Source organism: Hylaeus anthracinus, unplaced genomic scaffold (genome assembly GCF_026225885.1).
Source record: "Hylaeus anthracinus isolate JK02 unplaced genomic scaffold, UHH_iyHylAnth1.0_haploid 11994, whole genome shotgun sequence".
Classification (NCBI taxonomy): Eukaryota; Metazoa; Arthropoda; class Insecta; order Hymenoptera; family Colletidae; genus Hylaeus; species Hylaeus anthracinus.
Window position 1 is genome coordinate 1498212 of NW_026534341.1, and position 21220 is coordinate 1519431.

At 46.8% G+C, this 21220-nt stretch overlaps 1 protein-coding gene across 5 annotated transcripts in view; it reads right to left on the bottom strand.

Annotated features, from left to right (window-relative positions):
- Positions 1 to 21220, bottom strand: part of LOC128889022 (acetylcholine receptor subunit alpha-like) — a 74135-nt gene that overhangs the window by 13825 nt on the left and 39090 nt on the right. For 4 of the 5 annotated variants that reach the window (XM_054146310.1, XM_054146309.1, XM_054146308.1 and 1 more), the window contains exons 3-5: positions 6768 to 6885; positions 1702 to 1841; positions 1507 to 1551 (exon numbers count right to left, since the gene is read on the bottom strand). In XM_054146310.1, coding sequence (XP_054002285.1) covers positions 1507 to 1551; positions 1702 to 1841; positions 6768 to 6819 — 237 coding nt within the window. In that variant the 5' untranslated portion in view covers positions 6820 to 6885. Of the gene's footprint in view, positions 1 to 1506; positions 1552 to 1622; positions 1842 to 6767; positions 6886 to 21220 lie in introns of those variants that run through there. The other variant, XM_054146311.1, reaches the window with a different exon arrangement.

Consider the following 21220-nt stretch of genomic DNA (forward strand, 5'->3'; position numbering starts at 1 on the left):
GTGCTACTAATCCTCGAGAAGAATTCAAGAAAAACATCGGATGTGGTTTTCTTCAGTTATCAGTTACCCACTTCTACGACATTATTAGACTATCGAGAAAAACGCGCAAGTTTCACGAGCATGTTATTCTTTACTGTACAACTTCATCGTCCAATTCTCTTCCGTGGCCTCTAGTTCTCGCGTCGACGAAACCCAGTCGATCTCCATCGAGAGGATCTACGCCGTATTTGCAAACTATTAATCCATCTCGGGTAGCGTCGTTGAGTGACGACCACGGGTACACAACGGCGAAGCTCGATATGAAGCGTCGAGAGGAAAGCGGCGTTCCCGCGTACATTAATGAAGCATAACACCGTGTGTAACTAAGAAAGGGACGTGGATCGTCGGGCCATCCTCGATAACTTTCGCGTACGTTTCAGTGTGCCCAAGGAACCGCCGATTCGTCGATCGATTCCATCGACGCGTACGTGCAAAGAAGCAAATCCCACTCCAGCCGGAGAATTATCGAGGGATTAACGTCGCGAACTTCCTATCGACGCGGTCAGACGAAACGTTCTCGAAGTAAGTCCCTCTTTAACTTTCCGACGACCTATTCGAAATTTACAGCAGCCCCGAGGACGCAAGTGGAAACGTATACTGTAAGTTATTAAGGATTCGGAAGCTTGGCTAACTTGCCCCGAACGAAACGAGTCAACCAGCCCGTTATTCGGAGAAACGGTCACTGTCCAAATGGAAGGTACAACTTATGTAGTTTCTACGTCTCGAGTCTACGCCGGATCGAGCAGGCCAGAGATCAAATGGACGCGGACGTTAATGGTCAGACGGACGTTGTACGGTGCCTTATAAACGAAACGAAGATATTTATTGTAACAGAGCAAGTGACACTCTTCGATTTAAAAATATGAAAGTATCGTACTCCACGTGACGACTAATTGAAAATTGACAAAGTCGACGGAGTGAAACGAAACGTGCTCGTACCAATCTTCCTTTACAAAATATTCCTTTCGAGGTACGAGCGTCAGCGTGCGCGGCTCCTGCGGCCAGAGAGGTCGAGAATTTCCGCGATTTGCGTGAAATACTAATGAAAAATTCGCGAAAGGTGACTGCACGAGGACGAATCCGAATCTGTCTTACGTAATCTAGCATCCGAAAGTGGGTTGCACGGTTCACCGGACTTATTTTGCGACTCTCCAAGTTTCTAGTCGATTCCCGTTTTACCAGCTGTGCTTCTCTGGCCGCGCTTATATAGACCGTCTCGGAACCCCATAAGTCAAACTTATCCGAATAACAAAAGTTCCAAAACGCTGTTTGAGAAAATATAATTCTCCAACTTTCTAGAGCAGTTACGACTCGCGCCTATAGAATCGACGAGCATATTACGTAGTACATCTATCCACGGTTATTTGTAAATGCGTTACGAACGAGTGGCTAGCTGTTAAACTCGAAAGGAAGTAACAGAAACGAAGATACAAGTCGTAATATAGATCTGTAAACAAGTCGACGTACCTGTTCGACCCAGAGGTTCGTCGTCATGATCTGATTCTTCAGGTTCTGCAAAGAAATCGGAGAATTACGGACGTACAATCGCGTTCCGCGCAAGCGCTACGTTGCTTGTAAAATACTTTTTCGTTTTTATTCGGAGGACTCGTTTAATTTCACGGCGAGTCTCATTCACCGATGTCGGCTAATTTGGAAACTCACTACGTCGATCAACTGCGAGAGTTTGAGCTTGATTTTAACGGTGAGGGCGTCTGTGACGTTGACCACTGGACGAACCAGCTTGTTGTAGTTCGACAGGAGGTCGTCGTACAGTCGCTTCGCGTCCGGATTTCCTGAGCATCCTGCAACAACCACGTAAAACGACGATGAACCGTCGCTCACGAATGATGACGAATTTCTTAACAATTTAGAGAGAAAAAAAAAAGAAAAAGAAAAAGAAAAAAAAAAAGATATACATGTCGAATCGAATAATTCTCCTCCTTTTCGAAGTCGGTTAAAAAACAGAGATATTAAATATGTGATGGCTCAAACGAGAGTGAAAATTTCGATCGAACTTGAGAATCGCGAGTCAGACACGTCGAGTTTAGTGCGAGTCATTCGGGGACACGGGTCTGTCACGGTTTTTTTCCGAGTTTCAACGCGATGCAAGGGGTTAAGCGTGAAAGCGTTGTGAAAAGTGGCCAGGACGAGCGTTTATTTCCGCGTAATTCGTCGCGTCTTTGTCCAAGATATGTTTGTTACGGAGGTAGAAAATGCAAACAGAGATTTCGTGTGCGGTTTTGAACCAAGGGAAGAGGTAAACGCTGTCGCGAGAAAGGATCGAGGCAAACTCGTAGCGCTTAATACGCGAAAGAGGAAAGGGTAACGGAACTTCGTTTCTCCATTATCCCGTTGCCTCGGACCTCGCCTTTCCCGAGCACAGCGCTTTACGCGTGTTTCAAATGACGTTCAGTCTCGAGCATTTCGCGGGACCGTAGCCGACGGCGAAACAAGCCGCGGTAAATTTACTATCGTTTATGAAGTCTCTTTCATGGTTCGCAATCTGCATCCGCAATGAAACATGATCACGCCGCGTTAACCCAATTCGAGTATGCTAACGCGCTATTTGCGGATTAAATAAGCCCAAACTAACGCTCAATCGTGTCTCTGGTAACGCTGTTGTTGTTGTTGTTGTTGTTGTTGGTGTTGTTGTTGTTGTTGTTTCGTGCCGTTGACACGCGTCGATTACCATTAACCGTTAAATACAGTACACGTAGTATAGTGTCATCGTACGTTCAGTTTTTCGAGGTTCGGGTTGTAGATCCTCGATCTCTGTTTATCGTTTTCATTAATTTCGTAATAGATTTCGTTGGCACTGCACGGCGGTTATTATTTATCGTTTCCGAACGCTATATTATCGGTGTTTTACGAGGTTCCTGGAGCGGTACCAGGATGGTTCATAATACGCTTCAACGTACATGGAACAACGCTAGCAACGATTTCAATTCTGAAGCGGTGCCAGAGGATCTTTACGATACACCTTGCGCACACACGACCACAGAAACGACGCGCTCGTGTCGCAGAGTTCTTGCAAAACACGGGGGGAATGAAAAAGCAGAATAAGTGGCACAAAACTTACGAGAAGACCTGATAAATGAATCAATTGTATAATATATCATTTCTACATCGCATATAAGAAACTACATAAAAATTTGAAAACTGTGGTAGATTTAATGTCAAGACGTTGTCATCTATCCGTCGACTACGCGATTGTGTAATATTTCTGCACCGTTACAGACGAGACGTAACCTTCTTCCGTGACGAGAGATGATATTTCCGTTCGAATCGAGTCGCAATCCGTCGCGAAATACAGCGGATCGGAAACGTAATGATAACCAGCTGCGCGAACAGACGGCCGTCGATTCGATCGCAGTCTTTCGCGAATAATCGGTCAACTAGCCGGAAATTACGTGCCCCACGAACGTGCCAGGTCGGTTTTCGAGAGACCTGCGTCGAATCTGAGAGAGCCACGACGATCTTCCGCGACGTTTCAATCGTTTCTCGATAGCGGAATACGATATTTTATTCGGAAGATTATTGTCATCTTGGAACGTCGTTATCGTGCTCGCGCCGAGGAAAAAGTATTACCGTTGGTAATACCGTGGTCTACTAGGACAAAATACGTCTGTCTTTACGAAAATGCGAAGAATAAACACGTTTAGAGTGTAACTGAAACTTGAATAAAATTGTTTAAAAAATATACATACGTTCGTGATACGAATACAAGCGCGTTAGGTCGTTCCGTCAATGATTCGTTCGGCAGCGCAATCGTTGGTATCCAGATGGGCACGGAAAGTGACAGAGCACATGGCCGACGAGCAGAGCGGATTTACGCTAATCGTGCAAGTAGTATTGGCCCGTGTATGTCAGCCGCGACACAGAGGGCCTGGGCTGACTACGCAAGTAGTATCGGCACGCGCACGTCGGCCAAGTTGATCAGACCGGACCGATCACGTATAAGTAGTATCGAACCGTGCGTTTCCCATAAATACGGTAAACGTGGACCGACCACGCAAGTAGCGCAAGCTCGCGTCAGGTACGTTTAGCAAACGTGGCTGGACCTCGTAAAGTATCATTTACCCAGTGCGTTTCGCTCGAGTTTCCACTCGTCACAAAAACCTTGACAAAAATATAACCAAAGACGTCTAAGTCGTTAATCGCGACAATCTCGGTAATCGTACCATCGTCCAGCGCTATTTCCCCTCGTTAAACCTGATCGACGGGGAAAGGAACGAGGGTAACTTCTTTTTTTTTTTCCGGTATCGATTCGACACGTTTCCCGGACGAAAGGGGAGGGAAGAAATAACGACTCGGGAACGGACAAAGGTGCATTTGTTATCGACAATGCGACAACGAATAAAAATTCATTTCGAAGCGGATTTCGTCGGTCTCCCGCGCGTTAATGGAATCGGACGAGCGCAACTTTTTCTCTCGGGCGTGATCGCTCGAGAGAAAAATTGTAAAAACGTAGAAACGCTCGAGAGAAAGAGCGCGATACCGATCGCCGGTCGGAAACGATCGACGAGCACGCACGTCGGTTTCGTATCGTTTCTGGTAATCCGTGGACCGAGGGGATCCTTGGTAGCAGGATTCTCCTTTTAATCGGTACAATGGAGAGTGGAATCGAGAAGAAATACTATCGGTACGATCGGTCGGCGAATCGACTCCCGTGAAATCGTTGCTTCGATCTAGCGGCTTCGAGTTCGCCATTAAGAACGAGCGCTGTATTACCTACACGATATTGCATTTTGCGCGGGACGGGATTGCTCGATGAGCCGGACATATCGAGAAATATCGAGTCCCGCGCCGTGCTCCGGAGACGTTTAAAAGACACTTTATTCGAAAACTCGAGTATCCACTTAACCGTTGTTTATTTCCCTGGAAAAAGGAACGGGCGAGTTTTCAGGATTTTCAGCGAGAGAACGGCACAGCGAGATAGATACGAACGGAGTAACGAGTCGGGTTATCGATGCAACGCCGTAAACGCCGGCCCGATGAAGTCTCGCATATCATTATGTTCTCGGGTTCGAGCTTCAGTTTCCGCGTCGAGGGCCACTCGACGTTACGATATCGCGCCGGAATTCTGTATCGGCGTCGATTGCGCTCTCTTAGCTGCGTATTTAAGCATCGGGGGATGTTTTCGTGACGCAACGGTCGCTGCCATTCACGAGCGTTTCGATACGTTCAACAGGCTGGATATTAGCGGGAGCGCAGAGCCAAAGTAGAATGAGATCGTGACTATCCAGACGCGAAGAACCCGCAAATGGTTAGATAAATAGAACTCGGTTACGCGCGGAATACACTCGCGCTAACTAGGTAAGAGTATTAGACCGTGTTTACACAAATACGTATAAGTTGGCCAGGAGTAATGAGCCAAGTAGGAAGAGATCTCGTTCGCACTGGGAAATGGTGGAACGCGAATGCGATTACGGCGAGAAGGACGATGGTATCGTACAGACGACTCGGTTAGATAGTTTTGGGATGGACGAAAGGTTTACGATCGAAGATATTGGTAGTTTTTTTTTAAATCAAAACACGGAAAATAAGATTGGTAAGTGTTGTAAACGAAGTAGCTCTGGATCAACGGACTTTTCGCAAATATTACCCAACGGTTATCTCCAGGCCCCGTTTCCCGCATTAAGCGTTGCTGTTCGAAAAGGAAAATAGCCCACCTGGCTTCTTCGCACCTGCACGTATGCATGCGAGCACGTAACAGCATCGTGAAAAAGTTAGAGCTCGTAACACCGTTTCATTTGCCCCTTAACTTTCCCCGCATTTGGCATCGTTTTAGAATTATACCCTGCCCCGGTTCTCCGAAACGTCTGCCTGTTTATAATGTAATCGTACGTCCAAACGTAAGAAGAACTCGCAATTTCTGAATGTTCGTTCTGCTGACTGCTACGTAGACCGATATGATCGATCGGTCGATTACTTCAAGAAGATTTCGAATTACCGATTTACGATCGCAGATTACAAACGTAGCTCGTGATACTCGATCGATCGTCGTCCGATTCCGCGTTCGCGGACCGACTGAGCCGTTCGTTTACAACGACTACGAAAAAAGACTAACGTTGTCGAAAGCTGTCGGACGGGCGGCGTTCGCTCGCACGCGCGCGATATAGCATTTACATTTGAATGGGAACGAAGCGAGTGGTGCGATGCATATGCAGCAGCCGTCATATCTTATACGATAGTTATTCGTTGTACGGTTATATTAGGTGGTTATTGTCCGGCGTTGATGGGCTTCGTATTTGAAATTCCAGCGGGTCTGTATGACGGGATCCGGAATGGAATCTAAAATTTGAAATGTAAATCGGATGGAACGCGAAACGTAGGAGGAATCTAATGCAAGGTGAAAGCGCATTATTGCTTACTGTGACGAATCGATTCGTTGAAATACCCAAACAAGCCAAATTTCATCGCTCGGTCGTTTCGCTTTATTTTGCCAGGAACGAAGGAGATTCTATCCCCTCGGCTAAGTGGATACGATCTACTTGCCAACACGGACACCTACTCGTAACTCGTTCGATCAGGTACGGTGCTACTTTTCCTGTCTGCCCGGCCACGGTCGAATCTACTTAGTCGCGCCTTTCCAAACATCGAACGAACGAATCGAACAACGTTTCTCGTCGGCTGGAAGTCGAGCTAATTCCGCGTAAACGTCAACGTCCGTCGCGTAACGGCGAAACGCGGTACTCTTATTCGTCGGTTAGATTTATCGAACTTACCTGATATGAGCACCAACACTATCCACATGATCCCCACCAGGCTCTTCATCATGTCATTGTGTCACGTCCAACTCATTTCTTCTCGCCTCCGTGCTCTCCAGACCCTTCAGTTCTAGCACTGAAACAGGGAAAATGTTGTTCGATGGAGTATACAGCCGATGCGCCTTGAATAAGTACTTACAATACGAGGCGGGCACGTTTCTCGTGATAAATGTCCAACGATCTATCCCGCGCCACCAATTAAACCTTTCGGCCGCGGTTTCGAGCGTAATACGACGGGACGACCATTTGTACTCGTAAAAATGACGTAAACGAAGCGCGCGCGATGCCCGTCCGGTACCATTCTATGCGTACTCTTGCGTTCGATAACAAACAGAAGGAAAAAGAATGCGTTAATTTCGAACGAACATCATAAATTCGAAGACGATGCACGCTCGGAGGGATGATTTATGGAAGAGGACCGATCGCGGCTCGCTGGGAAACGCGGCGACTATTTTTGCGCTTACGATATGTTCGCGGGCAGATGATTATCAGTGATTAATTAACTCCGATGGACATCGGTAACGGTTCTCGCTCGAGCAGATAAGGGATTCAATTTTCTTTTACGGGGCAAATTAATTTTATCGACCGAGCGAGCACGAGAAGGCAATTTCCCGAGTAAGCGCGTCTCGATCGCTGATCCGAAATTTTTTAATTAATCTTCTGCTCGATCGTGAAATCGTTTTTTCCCCAGGCTCCTCGAGCGGCGGGCGTTTCTCGCGACAAGTGCGCGCTTATCTCCGTCGACTATCGTTTCGCGAATTTACGGCAGTCGCGAGGCTCGCGATTACGCGATTTCGGATCGCTGCCGAAAATTTTCGCGTCGAATCTCGTGAATCTCCGGCGTTATAGCCCCTGCGAGAAAAGAAACACAGGGTATCTCCTGAAATATCGTCGAATCTACATTGCGCAGCACGAAACTTTAAATCCGACTCGAAGCTTCTCTTCGGTTTTCGCGATCGAAACGAGAAGTTACGAGCGAGATCTACCGCGGGTCAACAGTCTGCTTTCAGAGTGTCGAGCGTTCTCTGTGCTATTTGTAAATAAAAGAATTAAAAACGACCAGCGATCGTGACATGACACGGTGCTTTGATCATATTTCGCCTCGGTTCGACGGTTTCTCGCGTCCGACCGTACGGAGAAACGGTCGAGTTACGACCGCGCGAGCGATTCAAGAAAAAATTTGCGAACGAACGGGCGCGCAGGTTCGGTAATCGGTTCGTTCGATCCGTTTGAAAGCACCGCACCGTTCCGTGCCACGTGGACCGCAGAACTGCGGCTGCAGTTGGTGCGTTCTGTACGTCCGCAGCGTTCTATAGCGCGAAACGGCGCAGCAAGGTGTATCGCAGCCGTGCAACGATCTCCTCCTGATTTGTTGCTCGGCGCAGCTACCATTTTTTTCACTTATATCCGCTTACGCAACGCGCCGCTAACGTAAGGTTACGCGTACCAGAGTCGTCCCGTAATCGCTGCACCGATGCCGCGAGCTGACTTTTATACCTGTCGTTTTGCAATCACTCGTCAAATTGCCGATGAAAATTTTCAGCCAAACTTGAAAATCGCGAGTCTGTCTTGTAACGAAATTTTTGAGCCACACTTGAACCCTAAGCGTTCCATTCGTTTTGCTTTCAGAAATGAATTGTTGTAGAAAACTAGAGTTAGTAAATTCTACGGAATGAACTTACGCGACATTTGTATAAAAATCCCTTCGAATATTAATTTGAAAAAAATACCAGTTACTTGTGCGTCAATCGAATAGGAGATAATTAGTCAGTCTCGAGGCGCGAGCGAGCAGAGACGAGAGTTCGGTGCATATCGATCGCGTGGCACGTTGCAGAAATAACTTTCGGCTGGGAATAAAAGCCAAGGAGGATCGTTGGAGAGTGGATTAAAGCCCGGCGTCTCGACGCGGTTCGTTCGAGCGAGCGAGCGACGGTCGTGCGCTCGAAAAGAAGAAATTGCTCGACAGGGAATTTTGGAAGCGAGACAAGCTGCACAATCTTGCTCTCCTTCCTAAAACGAAAGAGATTCTACGATTCTCGCCTAATAAAAGTATAGATAAAAGGATAGAACGACGAAAAGACGAGCGGACTCTTGATTAGCAAAGAACATCCTCGATCCTCGATTTTCGCTCGGCAACATCCAGAAATAATGGACAAAATGCAAAACGGATAACGAGTACGTAAAGCAGATAAAAGTATCGGAATCGAACCAATCAACAGCTGCATAAATCGCAAAACTCGCGGGAGCGTGGCTACCGTATCGCCCCTTAAATATTTCAAAGCTATCGGACGGCGGATTAAACACTGCCAGGCCGACGACATAACGATCCGTCACAGCTTAACGCGTTCGCCCATCTCGAAATGATATTTACACCGCGCCGTCTCGTTTTATCACTCCGTTATTTAATTGCCTCGTATTTTAACGCGTTCCGCTGCAACGCGTGTCGGCCGTCCGTGGATAAATCCCATGGACAACGCGACGAAACCGAGGGACCGCGACCAACGACGGTAATTTACAATTTTATCCGACTTCAATTCTATCGCGAACCGAACGACCGGGTCTGATTTTTATACGACGAAATATTTACTGCGATAACAGAAAACAAAGGTAACCTTTATACGGTCAGTCCTATAAATATTCCTACCTTCTATGTTTATTAAAAAAAAAAAAAAAAAAAAAAATCAGTACAAATTAAACGATAGTTTACTCGAAATAAAGTTTACTCGTGTGTCCATATTTATAACGAAACATGTATCTGAAACCATCGAACCTATCGTTTAATTTAGACAGATTTTTGTTTAAATAGATATAGAAACGATTTTACGAGCGAGATTTGTAATCGCAATTAATTTCTAGGTGAGAATCGAAAGAAACGAAAGTCAGGCGATTGTCCAGGAAGTGGTGCACTGCGTCAGATCGCGCCTATCCTTAGACCTGGAACAGTCGAAGCCAAAGGCCCGCGAAAACGTCTGCGTTCGTTCGAGCGGTCGCGTGATCCGAACTGAACCGGCTGAATTCGCTGAAACGCTCGAAATTCCGACCAAGTTAATGTAACGAGTTCACGAGAATTCGAGAGTGTACGGAATGGCGTGTTCGCGAGTTTTGAGCTTCCCGGGGACGAAGTTCGTGGCTCGAGACGCCGCACGAGTTACAAAGTCCGAAATATGCTTCGAATTCGCGCGAGTAACCGTCCCGTCGATCCCCGTGTGAACCGAGTAAGATCTCAACGATCGGAAATGAAAGATACGAGTCCGTGCACCTCGACATTTTTATACAAGGATCGCGAGAGTTTATAGACCGATCGTTGTGTCAGAGAGCCAACGAGGAAGATCCGCTTCGAGGGGCCTCGAGAAAGCTTAACGGCTCTATAGTAGCTAGTATTAGAGAACTTGGAGTATCGAATAGCGATTAAGAGCCACGTAAAGATGGAGATGGAGTTCACGCGAGAGTCTATTGTAATCCAGTGCCTTATCAAATATGGTTTTTATTGCTGATCGAAGTTCTTTCGTTCGAATGTTTATATTATTGGATCGAATGTAAGGTGAATGCGGTTGTTTAAAGTGCAAGCGATACGCGAGAACGAAGAAAGAACGCCTGGATGTCTGAACGGACGATTGGTTAGTTTGTAAGTTTAATTGTACAAAAGAAATCAAATAATTCTGTAATAAAAGTTCGATCGCACATGTGCACATAATTCGTTATTTTATTCCACATCCGACGACCACCACACATTCCACGATCTTTTGTTAACGTGCGCGTACATTCAGTTTCGCGTATAAGAATGGCCTAAACGCGATACGGAACGATACGAAGGATCGGCTCTCCGAAACGTCGCTCTCAATTCTCGTTTTCAGCTGCCTCGTCGACGAAAAGCGTTCCACGTTCGCGCTATTAACTCGTTCGCGCTGTTAGCGGCTCACGGATTCGATTCAAAGCTATCGTCGCACCTTTGTATCTCGCCGATGAATACGCTTCAACGGTAAAATCGCGGGCAACTTGTTGCTGAATAAATTCACCGACCAGCTTCGTTAATTTTAATACGGATCTCGCGATGCTGAATCGAGATCCGCGGGGGTCTATCCCTTTAGTTTCCCCGTTCTTTGTTTAGGGATGTTTCGAGAGTCGTCCCAGAAAATCCCCGGTTCTTTTCTAATTTAAGCCGCCGTTAGCGATGCCCTTTTCGTACGGATATAAAAACGCGTTGACGAACAAATGGAAACGCGACCGTCTGAAATGAAACAAACGTCGCGAATAAATCGTTACGCTTTGGCTTTATTCGCGATCAAATTAATCGAATACAATTTCGTCTGTCTCCGATCGCCATCGGTAAATACGTACATCAATTTCCCACGAGACAAATCGGATATCCTATCGTATCGGGGTGCGACGATTTAATCTTTTCTTATTCGACCACGAATAAGTACCAAATTGAAATGAAAAAAAAAAAAAAAATAATAAATCGAGACAAATATATGATCGAGTCGCCTATACGCTTTTTTTTTTTTTTTTTTTTTTTTAATGAAAATTCGAGCGTGCATTTGAATTGCAAAAGCTACTCGAAATACCAGCGGGCCACTCGTTACTCGCTGCCGAAATAAGATTTATGAATTCAATAATAGCGGCGCATTGCCGCCGGGAACAATTAAATGCGGGCCGCAGTGCGGTTAAATATCGCATTTAGTGAACGATGAAATCCAGAGGGGAAAAAAAACAGTCGCGCGAGAGAGAGAGGAAGGCATCCACGCGTTACCCTCGTTAAATTACCGATTTCACGGAGATTTCGTGTCGCGAATTAATTAGAACGAGATTACGTTTTCGTCGAACAACGATTTACGCTTTCCGCGACGCTGGCATCTGTCTATGTAATTTCGTCTTCACGCTTTCTACGTGTCGAACTAAGCTTAAATTCTAAATCATCTAAGCATTTTTCATCGAAAGTACTCCCGCCTGGAAGAAAAAATCCATTCTAACCTTATTAAATGGTACGATAAGAAGAATAAGAGTTCCCCGATCGATATTTGATTCCCCCAGCGTCTTCCTCGTTCTTGTCTAATTCTCTTTGATCTAGTAATTGCTTGGCAGCTCGGGTTAAACGAGGAGATCGACGGTGCTCGATTTCGTCTGCCTTCTTCGTTCGGTGCTCGACGTTCTCGATTGTGAAACTCGCGTAAGAAAGGGAGATCGATGGAATATCGATCCCATCAATCTCTCTTTGGGTCGGTGCATTCGTTCTCGGCAACCTCCTCGATCGCGAGACCCGATGATCGTTATTAACCGTTTCGATCCTCGAGTCTTTTCTTTGGGTAAAAAAGCATATTCTTCGCGTGCCACGAGTTATATTTACTTTCGTTATGTCTCGTGTCACGTTTCTATAGAATCCAACCCAAGTTGTCGCGCGAACTCGGAAGAAAACCGGAGTAAGAATTTACATCGATTCGAGCCCCGAGATCTCCGTTCTTTTAACGACAGAGATCCGCGGGAATTCGTACGATAATCGAACGGATAGGAAACCGAGAATCAACTTGCCATCTTATCATCGAGACTGCCGATTCATCGGCCGATGCCCGATGATTTATTGCCCCTACCCTAAGACCACCATCCATCAGTGTCCTGCCAACGAAAAAAGGGCCATCGACCGCAACTTGTCGATACTTCGTTTAGCCGTCGTGATTACAAGCCGACCAGCCCCGTAAGTGTGCTTTTTAGCTCGATCGGTTCCATCTCGATAGTTTCTTTAATCTAATCGAGAACACGACCATCGATTAAGAGTCTCCGATCCTCTCTGTTCCTTTCTTTACCGCCAATTTCCCACGAACCACTCGGAAAACGATCGCTTTAGTCGATGCTGGATTTATCGCCCCGAGACAATGCTCTCGCAGAGATGAATAATTAACCAGTTTATTTGATCGAGGTCCTGGGAAGAGGAGGTACTAATGGGAAAGTAACGGAAACAAGTTTCGCCTCGAAAAAGATACGGACCCTCGACACGATTATTCAACGCGCAACGCGTGATAAACGTTACCGACTTCAAAAGCCTGCAGGCCGTTCGTCCGAAAACTTTCCAGCCGAATATCTCGACGAGCGCGAATGATCCTAAAAAAGTACGAGACACGCGTCTAAAGATTTCCAAAGTAAAAGAGGATGGCAGCGTCCAATTTGTTTGATTTGGGTAGCGATTCCAAGGTCCACTTTATTATTTTCCAAACGGAAACCTATACTCTCTGTTACGAGGATCTTACTTTTCCAGCAATTTTCCAGCGAATGTATTTAAAGATAAATTCTTCTGAATCGGGACGCGTCGAACCGCGTAAACCTCGGTGAAAATGTTCGCGTAGCGAAACGTGCAAGGGCTTGTCGGATGCAAAACAGATGATAAATTCTTAACGGATTCCCATCTCGTTCCTCCGCTTACGAAGACTTCCGCGCTCGAATATTTTCGCGCGGTTTACGAGGAAAATCCAGTTTTACGAAAACAGGAGCGGGGGGGGGGGGGGGGGGGGGGGAAGAGAGAGGCTAAGTGGTCGGTACGGTCGGTGCCACGGAGGAAGTTTACATCCGGCGAGCACTCGTAGAAATTTCGGATTCAGGCGAGAGGACACGGTCGAAGCTGCCAGAAGCGGATAATAATTAATTTTCCATGAGGCAAATGGATGCGGTACGTGTTCTTGGGCAGCGTCCCTCGAACTGGCTGGTTACTTACACAGCTCACGAAGCGTTGCGAGTTTTCACGAGCGCGTCGAGGCGTTTTACAGAAGCTACGGCTGTCGGGCGGAGCTTTTCGAAAATACATGACGTCATAAAAGGATCTCATCCCTGATCACGGTCCATCCACCGAAAGATACGAGAGAGAGTTCTCTCAAGTTTTTACCAAAAAATTCGACCGATCCTCGCCGGAGGAACCGAGAGCAGAACTCGTTGCAAATTCTTCAGACTGGAATTTCGAAGGAGGACTCGCTGGACAAACGACTTTAGACGACTTCGTCGCGAGAAAAAGGAAAAATATCGAACGCGTGCAAGAACCTTCCTTTTTTCTTACTTTCGTGAATGTTTTACGAATAAAAAATGAATAATTAGCATTTTCTGTACAGAGTGAGAGAGAGAAAGAGAGAGCAATAGTAATTATTGGCGCAACGTTAACCCTTGGAAACCGGACGGACGCACGCACGAAGCCAGGTCGCTATTCGTTGAATAGCGTGTTCAGGCATCGGAATGCGACTATTCAGCGTGACTGGTCGAAAAGAAAGAACTCTGGTGAGGTTTAGGCGGACCGAGCGTAATTTTTATATCTCCTCGGTCCCTTCTAGTTTGTCGGACCCTTCGCCAACTAACCAGCAACGGTGCTAACTGGCCCTTGGAGTACTAACGCGGAACGATCCTCGCTGGAGTTAACGGAACACTTTCGTCGATAAGAACGTGGGCGTCTTTCAATCGGCGAATCGAAGGAATTTCAGAGGTTCCGAAGCGAACGAGGGGCCACAGGGGCGAGGAAGAATCGTGGATATTTAATTTTCCATGAGCCGAACCAGCCGGCAGTTGAATTGATTCTGCTGGTGAGAAGCGTTCTCTCGAACCCTGGCCCCGATCGGCTGCCGTAGGCCGACGGTTCTGGATGCCAGAATTCCCACAGAATATCGTTTCTTCCTCCTCCTCCTCCTCCTCCTCCTCCCCCACCCTCTTCTCCCCCTCCCGCTGCTCTCCTCCATTTCCGTCTGATATTCAATTATCCGCGAATAAAGAACACCGCCGTTAGATCGACGCTTTTTGTCTCCATTTTGCTCGATTTCTCTCCGCTACGGTCGCGACGTCCTCTCCCTTCCAGCTTCGTACCTTCCCTTCGCCAACGAGAAATCGCGACTAAACTGCATCGCACGGTAAGGTCCGGGACAGTTTCCAGACGTTACGAGAAACGCTGGAATTTACACGGTGTCGGGTCTGTTAATCTTCCGAACGTCGCGTCGCGTGAATTTTTGCGATCGCGTGCAACGGCGAACAACGAGACTAAAGCGAGACAACGCGAACAAATATCTAGGAGTAATGACAGGAACGTCGAAGTATGGGTAAGATTGACAAGGTAGGGGATGTTAAGAGCCACGAAGATGAGGGAAAAGAAGGCGAACGATCCGTCTCGCGTTGAAAGCAAACCTTTTCAAAGAAACTGTCGAATTAATTGGATCTAAGTATTGCATTAGGTTGTCCCGAAAGTTTCATTCGCGAGATGGCACTCGATTATTTTCTGTGGTCGTGTTTCTATAAGTAGACAATCTAATTTCATAGGTATTCATGCTGTAACAGTAATGGAGCAAAATGAATCGCGCACAATTCGGTAACGTAACATAAAACATAAACTGTTGTGCATGTATTACTTATTAATAAAGCGAAAGATACTTTCGGAACAACCTAATATTTAGTCCGATAACAAGTTTAGAGACAACCTCGATGGTGAACGCGACTACCTCTCTGAGCCTCCAAGTGATGAATCAAATATCATTTAATATGAAACTATATTCTTGTTTTATTTCTTGCTTTCACCCGTAATCTAACAGAAGCCGATCGAACCGACTCCGAGACGTTTTTATTCGTCCCTCTATACCGACGCTACTTGCCTTCGAAAATCACAAAGAACACGTCGAAAGGATGCTCTACCTATATCATGCGAATCGCGCGCAATTCGATCTAAGCTTTCGCAACCGAAACGCGAACACGAGAAAACCTGTCGATTCGAATAAAATTTCGAATAAAATTTCGAATAAAATTTTGTAGATCATACTACTCGCGCTTAGAAGCCGCTAGAAACGTAGACGCGTTCGCGAGATTTCCGTTCGGAATTCACTTGGTACGATCCGAGATAGTTTTGTCTCGGAGGAAACGAAATCGTGTGCCAGATCTTCCGAGCGAATCGCGCGTGTATGCACGCCACGCGGGATGCAAAAGGGTCGCTCGACCGTGTCAAAGTGCACCGATCCAATGGCGCAGAAACCCGTCGAACCGTGGACCATGCGATAACGACGATTCCGCGATACGAGCAGATCGTATACGGTATCGGCCAAAGAAACCGAAACGACTCTGCGAAAAGTTGAAAAGCTGTGGAGTTCGCTATAACCCTAGACGCTCGATCGAAAACGGCGACGGGAGGCGACGAACAAAACTGCCTTCTCGTTCCCGTCTCTCGATTTCTCTCGAGGACAACTTTTTTTTATTCTCTCAAGATCCCGTGGCTTCGAACCGCGGTGAAAAATGAAGTTCGCCCTGTCCAAACGTTTGTTCGTCCATTAAACGCGTGACCAACGACGCCGACGGTTCTAGATCCGCTCGTTCTCGCGATAGAGCTAATAATGTAATCGAAGGATAAAGGATCGTATCGGTACGCTACATCGATTCGACGCCAGTCGCGTACCTTTCCTTAGAGCGGTAGAAACATCGTATTATCCAGACTACAAGGAGCACATGGATTCTTAAACAATTTAAAAAACGAATATAGTATTTTTAATACTACCTGGAATTTTCAATCAAACACTGGACAAACGCGTTACATATTCGAAAAGCGTGCAATTTCAATTCCGTTAACACTTCTCCAGAGTAGATTGCTGAAATAATACTAGAGCAACCCCGAAAGAAAGATACGTAAAATCTAACGTTCCACTTGGAACACGGTCGCGCCAGATCGGTCGGACGAAAATGGAAAACGTCGGTGAATAATACTCGCGCAGAAAGGTCTCGACGAGGAACAAACGTATCGGTCTCGCTCGCCCTTTCGACATCGGATTATAAGCGGCCGCGATTTATCACGCGTGCATCGTAAAATAGGATGCCGAAGAACGGGGAGACGCGGGTGTACGCCGGTGAAAAATATCCCCGGCTTTTTCCGTCGCGTCTCTTTAGGGATACGTTACTTCGCGCGAATAAAACGGGGAACGGAAGGTACGTCGGGCCACGCGTCACGGAAAGAACTAAGATTTACTTAGCCTTCAACCGCCTCCGATCCGATACAATCACTCTCATCCGATGGGAAACGAGCTTCGGCCGAATTATTGGATCGCTCGGCGTCGATTCGATCTTCTGAATAAGTTGTAACTCGTAACGCTACAGCCAGGTCTTCCTGCTGTTCGAGGGGCTTCGGTATCAAGCTGGGAAGATTCTCTTCTATTTCTCGCTAGGGACTCCGCGAGGATCAAGTTCGTATAAATTTAGAATGGCACAGGAGTCGAGGTTACGCGAAACGACCACGGACTTTTCTACAGAATGCAACATAACTAATTTAACGGTTGAACATTCGCCTCGATGTCGGTCCAACGAACGTTCCTTTGTTGCTACGCGTAGCCGTCGGTTTGGAAATATCCAGAACGCATTACGAGAGAGAACGCGACGCCACGCGCAACTTCCACGCAGCGACAACATTTCTTTCGCAAAATGAGGAAAAGAAGGTTCTCTTTCGCCGCCTACTCGTTTCCAAATAGGTGTAGAGTTAAGACGTCAGACGGACAGCGTGCCTCGAGTCGTCTAGAAAGATCGGTGTGTATTATAAAATTCTAGCAAGCCGCGGCTCGAAGCAAGAAGAAGCCGCAGCCAACAGCTAACGGTTGCGGCACCCTCGTAACCCAATTTAGAAGAGGACACAAAAGAGTATTCGGTGATATTGAGCCGTGAGATGCGACCTACTTGCGAACCGACCGACCGACCGACCGACCGACCGTTCGTTCCTGCCTTACCTTTTCCCTTCTTCCTCCTTCGACGCTGTGTTTTTGCGTCTCGACGCCGCAATACGACTCGCTCTGCATATTCGACACGTGGACCAACTCCTGCCGTTTTGCAACATCCCACCATCCCCCGGTTACCACGTCGATTCAATGCTGCGGAAGTTTCGCGCGCGACTTTCAACGACAAACCGCAGATCCAGAATTTAATATTATCCCTTTGCACTCGGATGTCTCTTCCGAGAGGACATCGCAAGTCCAGGCAAACTTTATTAGCGATCGCTAGACCGCCGGTCGTTATGCATTTATAAGAAACTCGAACGTGCAAGAAGCTACGAAACGCAAACAATATGTAAAAATATGCAAAAGATCGAAAGTAAAATTCACGTTATAATATTTGCAGAATATAATAAATTTCTATTCGAGTGAAATTTTTGTAGGCACGTTCGCCAAGATTTTATTTTGCATAAACGTCCGCAGTCCAGTGATCGCACGGGATAAACTTACGGAGGTGTAAAATACCACGAAAGATTAAATAAAAATACGGTACGTGTATTAAACATGTACGGTCAGTGTTACGGAAAGACTTGTTCCGTCAGAAGGATAAATTTCCGTCTCCGTTCCTTATTAGCGAGCGTCATCCGATAAAAAGACGAATTCGTTTCATCGACTCGCGTTTCATCGACTCGCGTTTCATCGACTCGCGGCGGTGGAGAAAAGTCAGAGTGCCTTGGGATCCCGCAGGTATCGTTATCAATGATTCGGGCAAACGTGCTGGACCGGTTCTTTATTTTGGGAATGACATTTCGATCCAGCGCGTCTCATTAAAGCAAGATTCCATTTCCCTCGGCGAGAGACAGATAGATGGATCATCGGCGAGCAGCGTCAGACTCCTGCGAAATTAAATTTGACGACGCGTCATGCTCGCGGAATTTCCGTGAGCGGGAATTAATTGGACGCTCGGAAACGAATCGATCTGACCCGACGCTTCCCGTCTCCATATTTGCAAGTTAAACTTCGCGCGGCTAATTGTACCGTCGACCCCTACTCGAAAATCAACTTCCGACCGATCGAATCAATCGTCGTTTCGACCTGCGTCCGACGTTTTCGACGATCCTGGACGAAACGGGACCGTCGGTCCCTTCTTGATGCCTTTTAACTACGATTAAACAAACAACGTCCGTACAACTCGAGAGACACACACGGATCGGCGGTACAAGTTTTGCAACAAAAAAGTTTCATCGTTGCATTACATTCTCTCACCGACATACTTTGATGTTTGACAGTCCGTTCCCATTTTTATTCCTTGTCCTACTACGTTTCAAGCTCGACGGCAAAAACATCAGAGAATATACGATCGTGTAAACACTGTTCGGCGATCGAACTCCAAGACCCTTCAAGAGGTGTATCATCCCCCAGTGATGAGTTTGGTTTCTGTGCAGTTATCGTAGACAAAGAACCTAGCCGATTAAGACGGTCAAAACTGGCCTTAGAGCTTTTTCAATGGTTCTTGAATCATTCGAAAGCTGACCAAGAAAAAGCTTGTCCGTGAGGTTAGTTACACGGTAAAATTGATTTTACACTTTTCGGCGCATTTTCCGGTCTCGAATGCGTTCTAAAATTTTCAGAAAAAAATCTGACACATTTCGGATCCCAAGGCGTATTTTTGCGAATTTTCTCAGATTATTTTGTTGCAAGCTGTGGTCGTAAAAATTGAAAAACCTCAAAAAAAAAAGTCGGAACAACATTTTTTTTTACAATTATGGAGCCTATACTGTATTTCCAACAATTACCACTTGCCGAATTTTATAGGTATTTTGACTAAAAACGATCCATATCGTCTCGTAGAAGAGTACGCATCGAAGCGTAAACGCGAAAGAGAAAGGATACAGGGGTCGTCGAGTCGCGAAACAGGAGAAATCGACTCGAGCTCAGGTGAGAGGAAGTTGTTCGCGACGGAACACGCTGCGAGGCATGCACGAGAAGAAAAACGAGTTTTTCGCCGTGGCAGGCAAGTACTTTCCTCGTGTACAACAATAAGAGAGACGTTAGGGCCCTCGAAACTTGTGACGCCCGCGAGAAGAAAATCTGCCGCGCTTTTGCGACCCTTCTCGCGGTTTGGCGAACACGTATATATATATATATATATATATATCGTTCAAAACTCAGCGATCTACTCCTAACGATATTAAACTTGTCCGATACATGATTGAACGATACATTTTCCGTTCTACCTTTCAACTTTCTCTTGTCCGATTGTTCGCGCGATGATTGAAAGCGCGGCGAGCATTTATTTATGGCACGCTTCGTGGTGTCCCAGAATATACGCGTACAAATTCCTCCTGGACTTTGGTACGAAAAGCTGCCTTTAGGAGCCGTCGAGTTTCGCGACGCTACGCAAACGACGGCGCCGAGCGTACGAACGAATAAACAGAAAGAAATGCGACGCAGCGGAGTGACGAACGCGCTACGTAACGAATCGCCGTATCTGGAGCCTAATCCTAATTATGCTTAGAGGACGAGCACGGGGGATTTAACCGACAGCTCGACATTTGCACAGCCAGCGGATTTCTACGCGCGTTATTTAAGTTTCAGGGAAGAGACGACGGTGGAAAGAGTCGCGAGGGCGCATTTCGCGGCGTGCTGTATTATTCGTTCGACGGAGCGGATGGATTCTCGGTCCCTTGGCGGATAAGGATTTTATATCAAATATTTACTACGGGACGATAAAGCGACCAAGTTCGTCGAGGGTTACGCGTCACGTACAGATGACACGGCGCCGAGGAGCTGAAAGTTTCAGGCGACTGTTCCAAAGCTACAGCTTTACGTAGCAACTTCGATGCTTCGCTTTTGGTTATCTCTCGATGTGAATAATGAAACGAGCAAGAGAGAAAAGAAGAGAAAAGAAGGGAAAAGAAGAGAAAGGAAAAGACAAGCGTATGGAAAGACCCTCGTGTTTTTCAACGAAGGCCGACGAACGCTGGGATATCCAGAGCGATTGATTCAAACGTTACCTTAACTTTGACGGGCTGCCAAGGAGGTTGTTTACGAGATTTCGAAAGCTCCGTAAATGACTCCGCGGTATATCTTCGCGTTGTTTCGAGTGTAGAGCATGCTGTTACTTGGTCGAGTATCCTGGCGCGTATGCGCAACGTCTACCCTTCGCTGGTAGCGTAGAAAAGGTCCGCCATTCCGCAAGGATTATTTCATTCCTCGACTTTCGACCCAGTTAAATTCCACGACGCTCGTCTCTGTTCAATTGAAAATCCCAATATGTTCGTTCCTCATCGACACCAGGAACGTATTCGAAGGTCCTCCTCCTACGGCCGTCCTCGGTGCACGATTCCGTCCTGGAATCCAAAGGCCATTCCGAACGTACAACATACGCGCATCTATGCCTCGATCCAATAAACGACCGAGTCAATCGCGCGTGTTAAGGTATTCCGCGTGGCCTCTCAGCTTTGCGTATCGAATTTTACCGAACGCCACGGACCGACTTTCGAACGGTTCGCAGCGAAGCCACACACGCACGGTACCGGAACATCCAGCACCACCGAGAGGATTAGTTTCTTGTCGAATCACCGCGAACACGCGCTATCGGTTGGTTTACCGGATCGACGAGTCGCGTGCAACCGAGTAAATCGAGCCCGGTCAACGGCCGTCGCGTCACGGGCTTCAGGAAATTTGCCAAACGGCCCGGAATCGCCAAGTCCCAGCGGC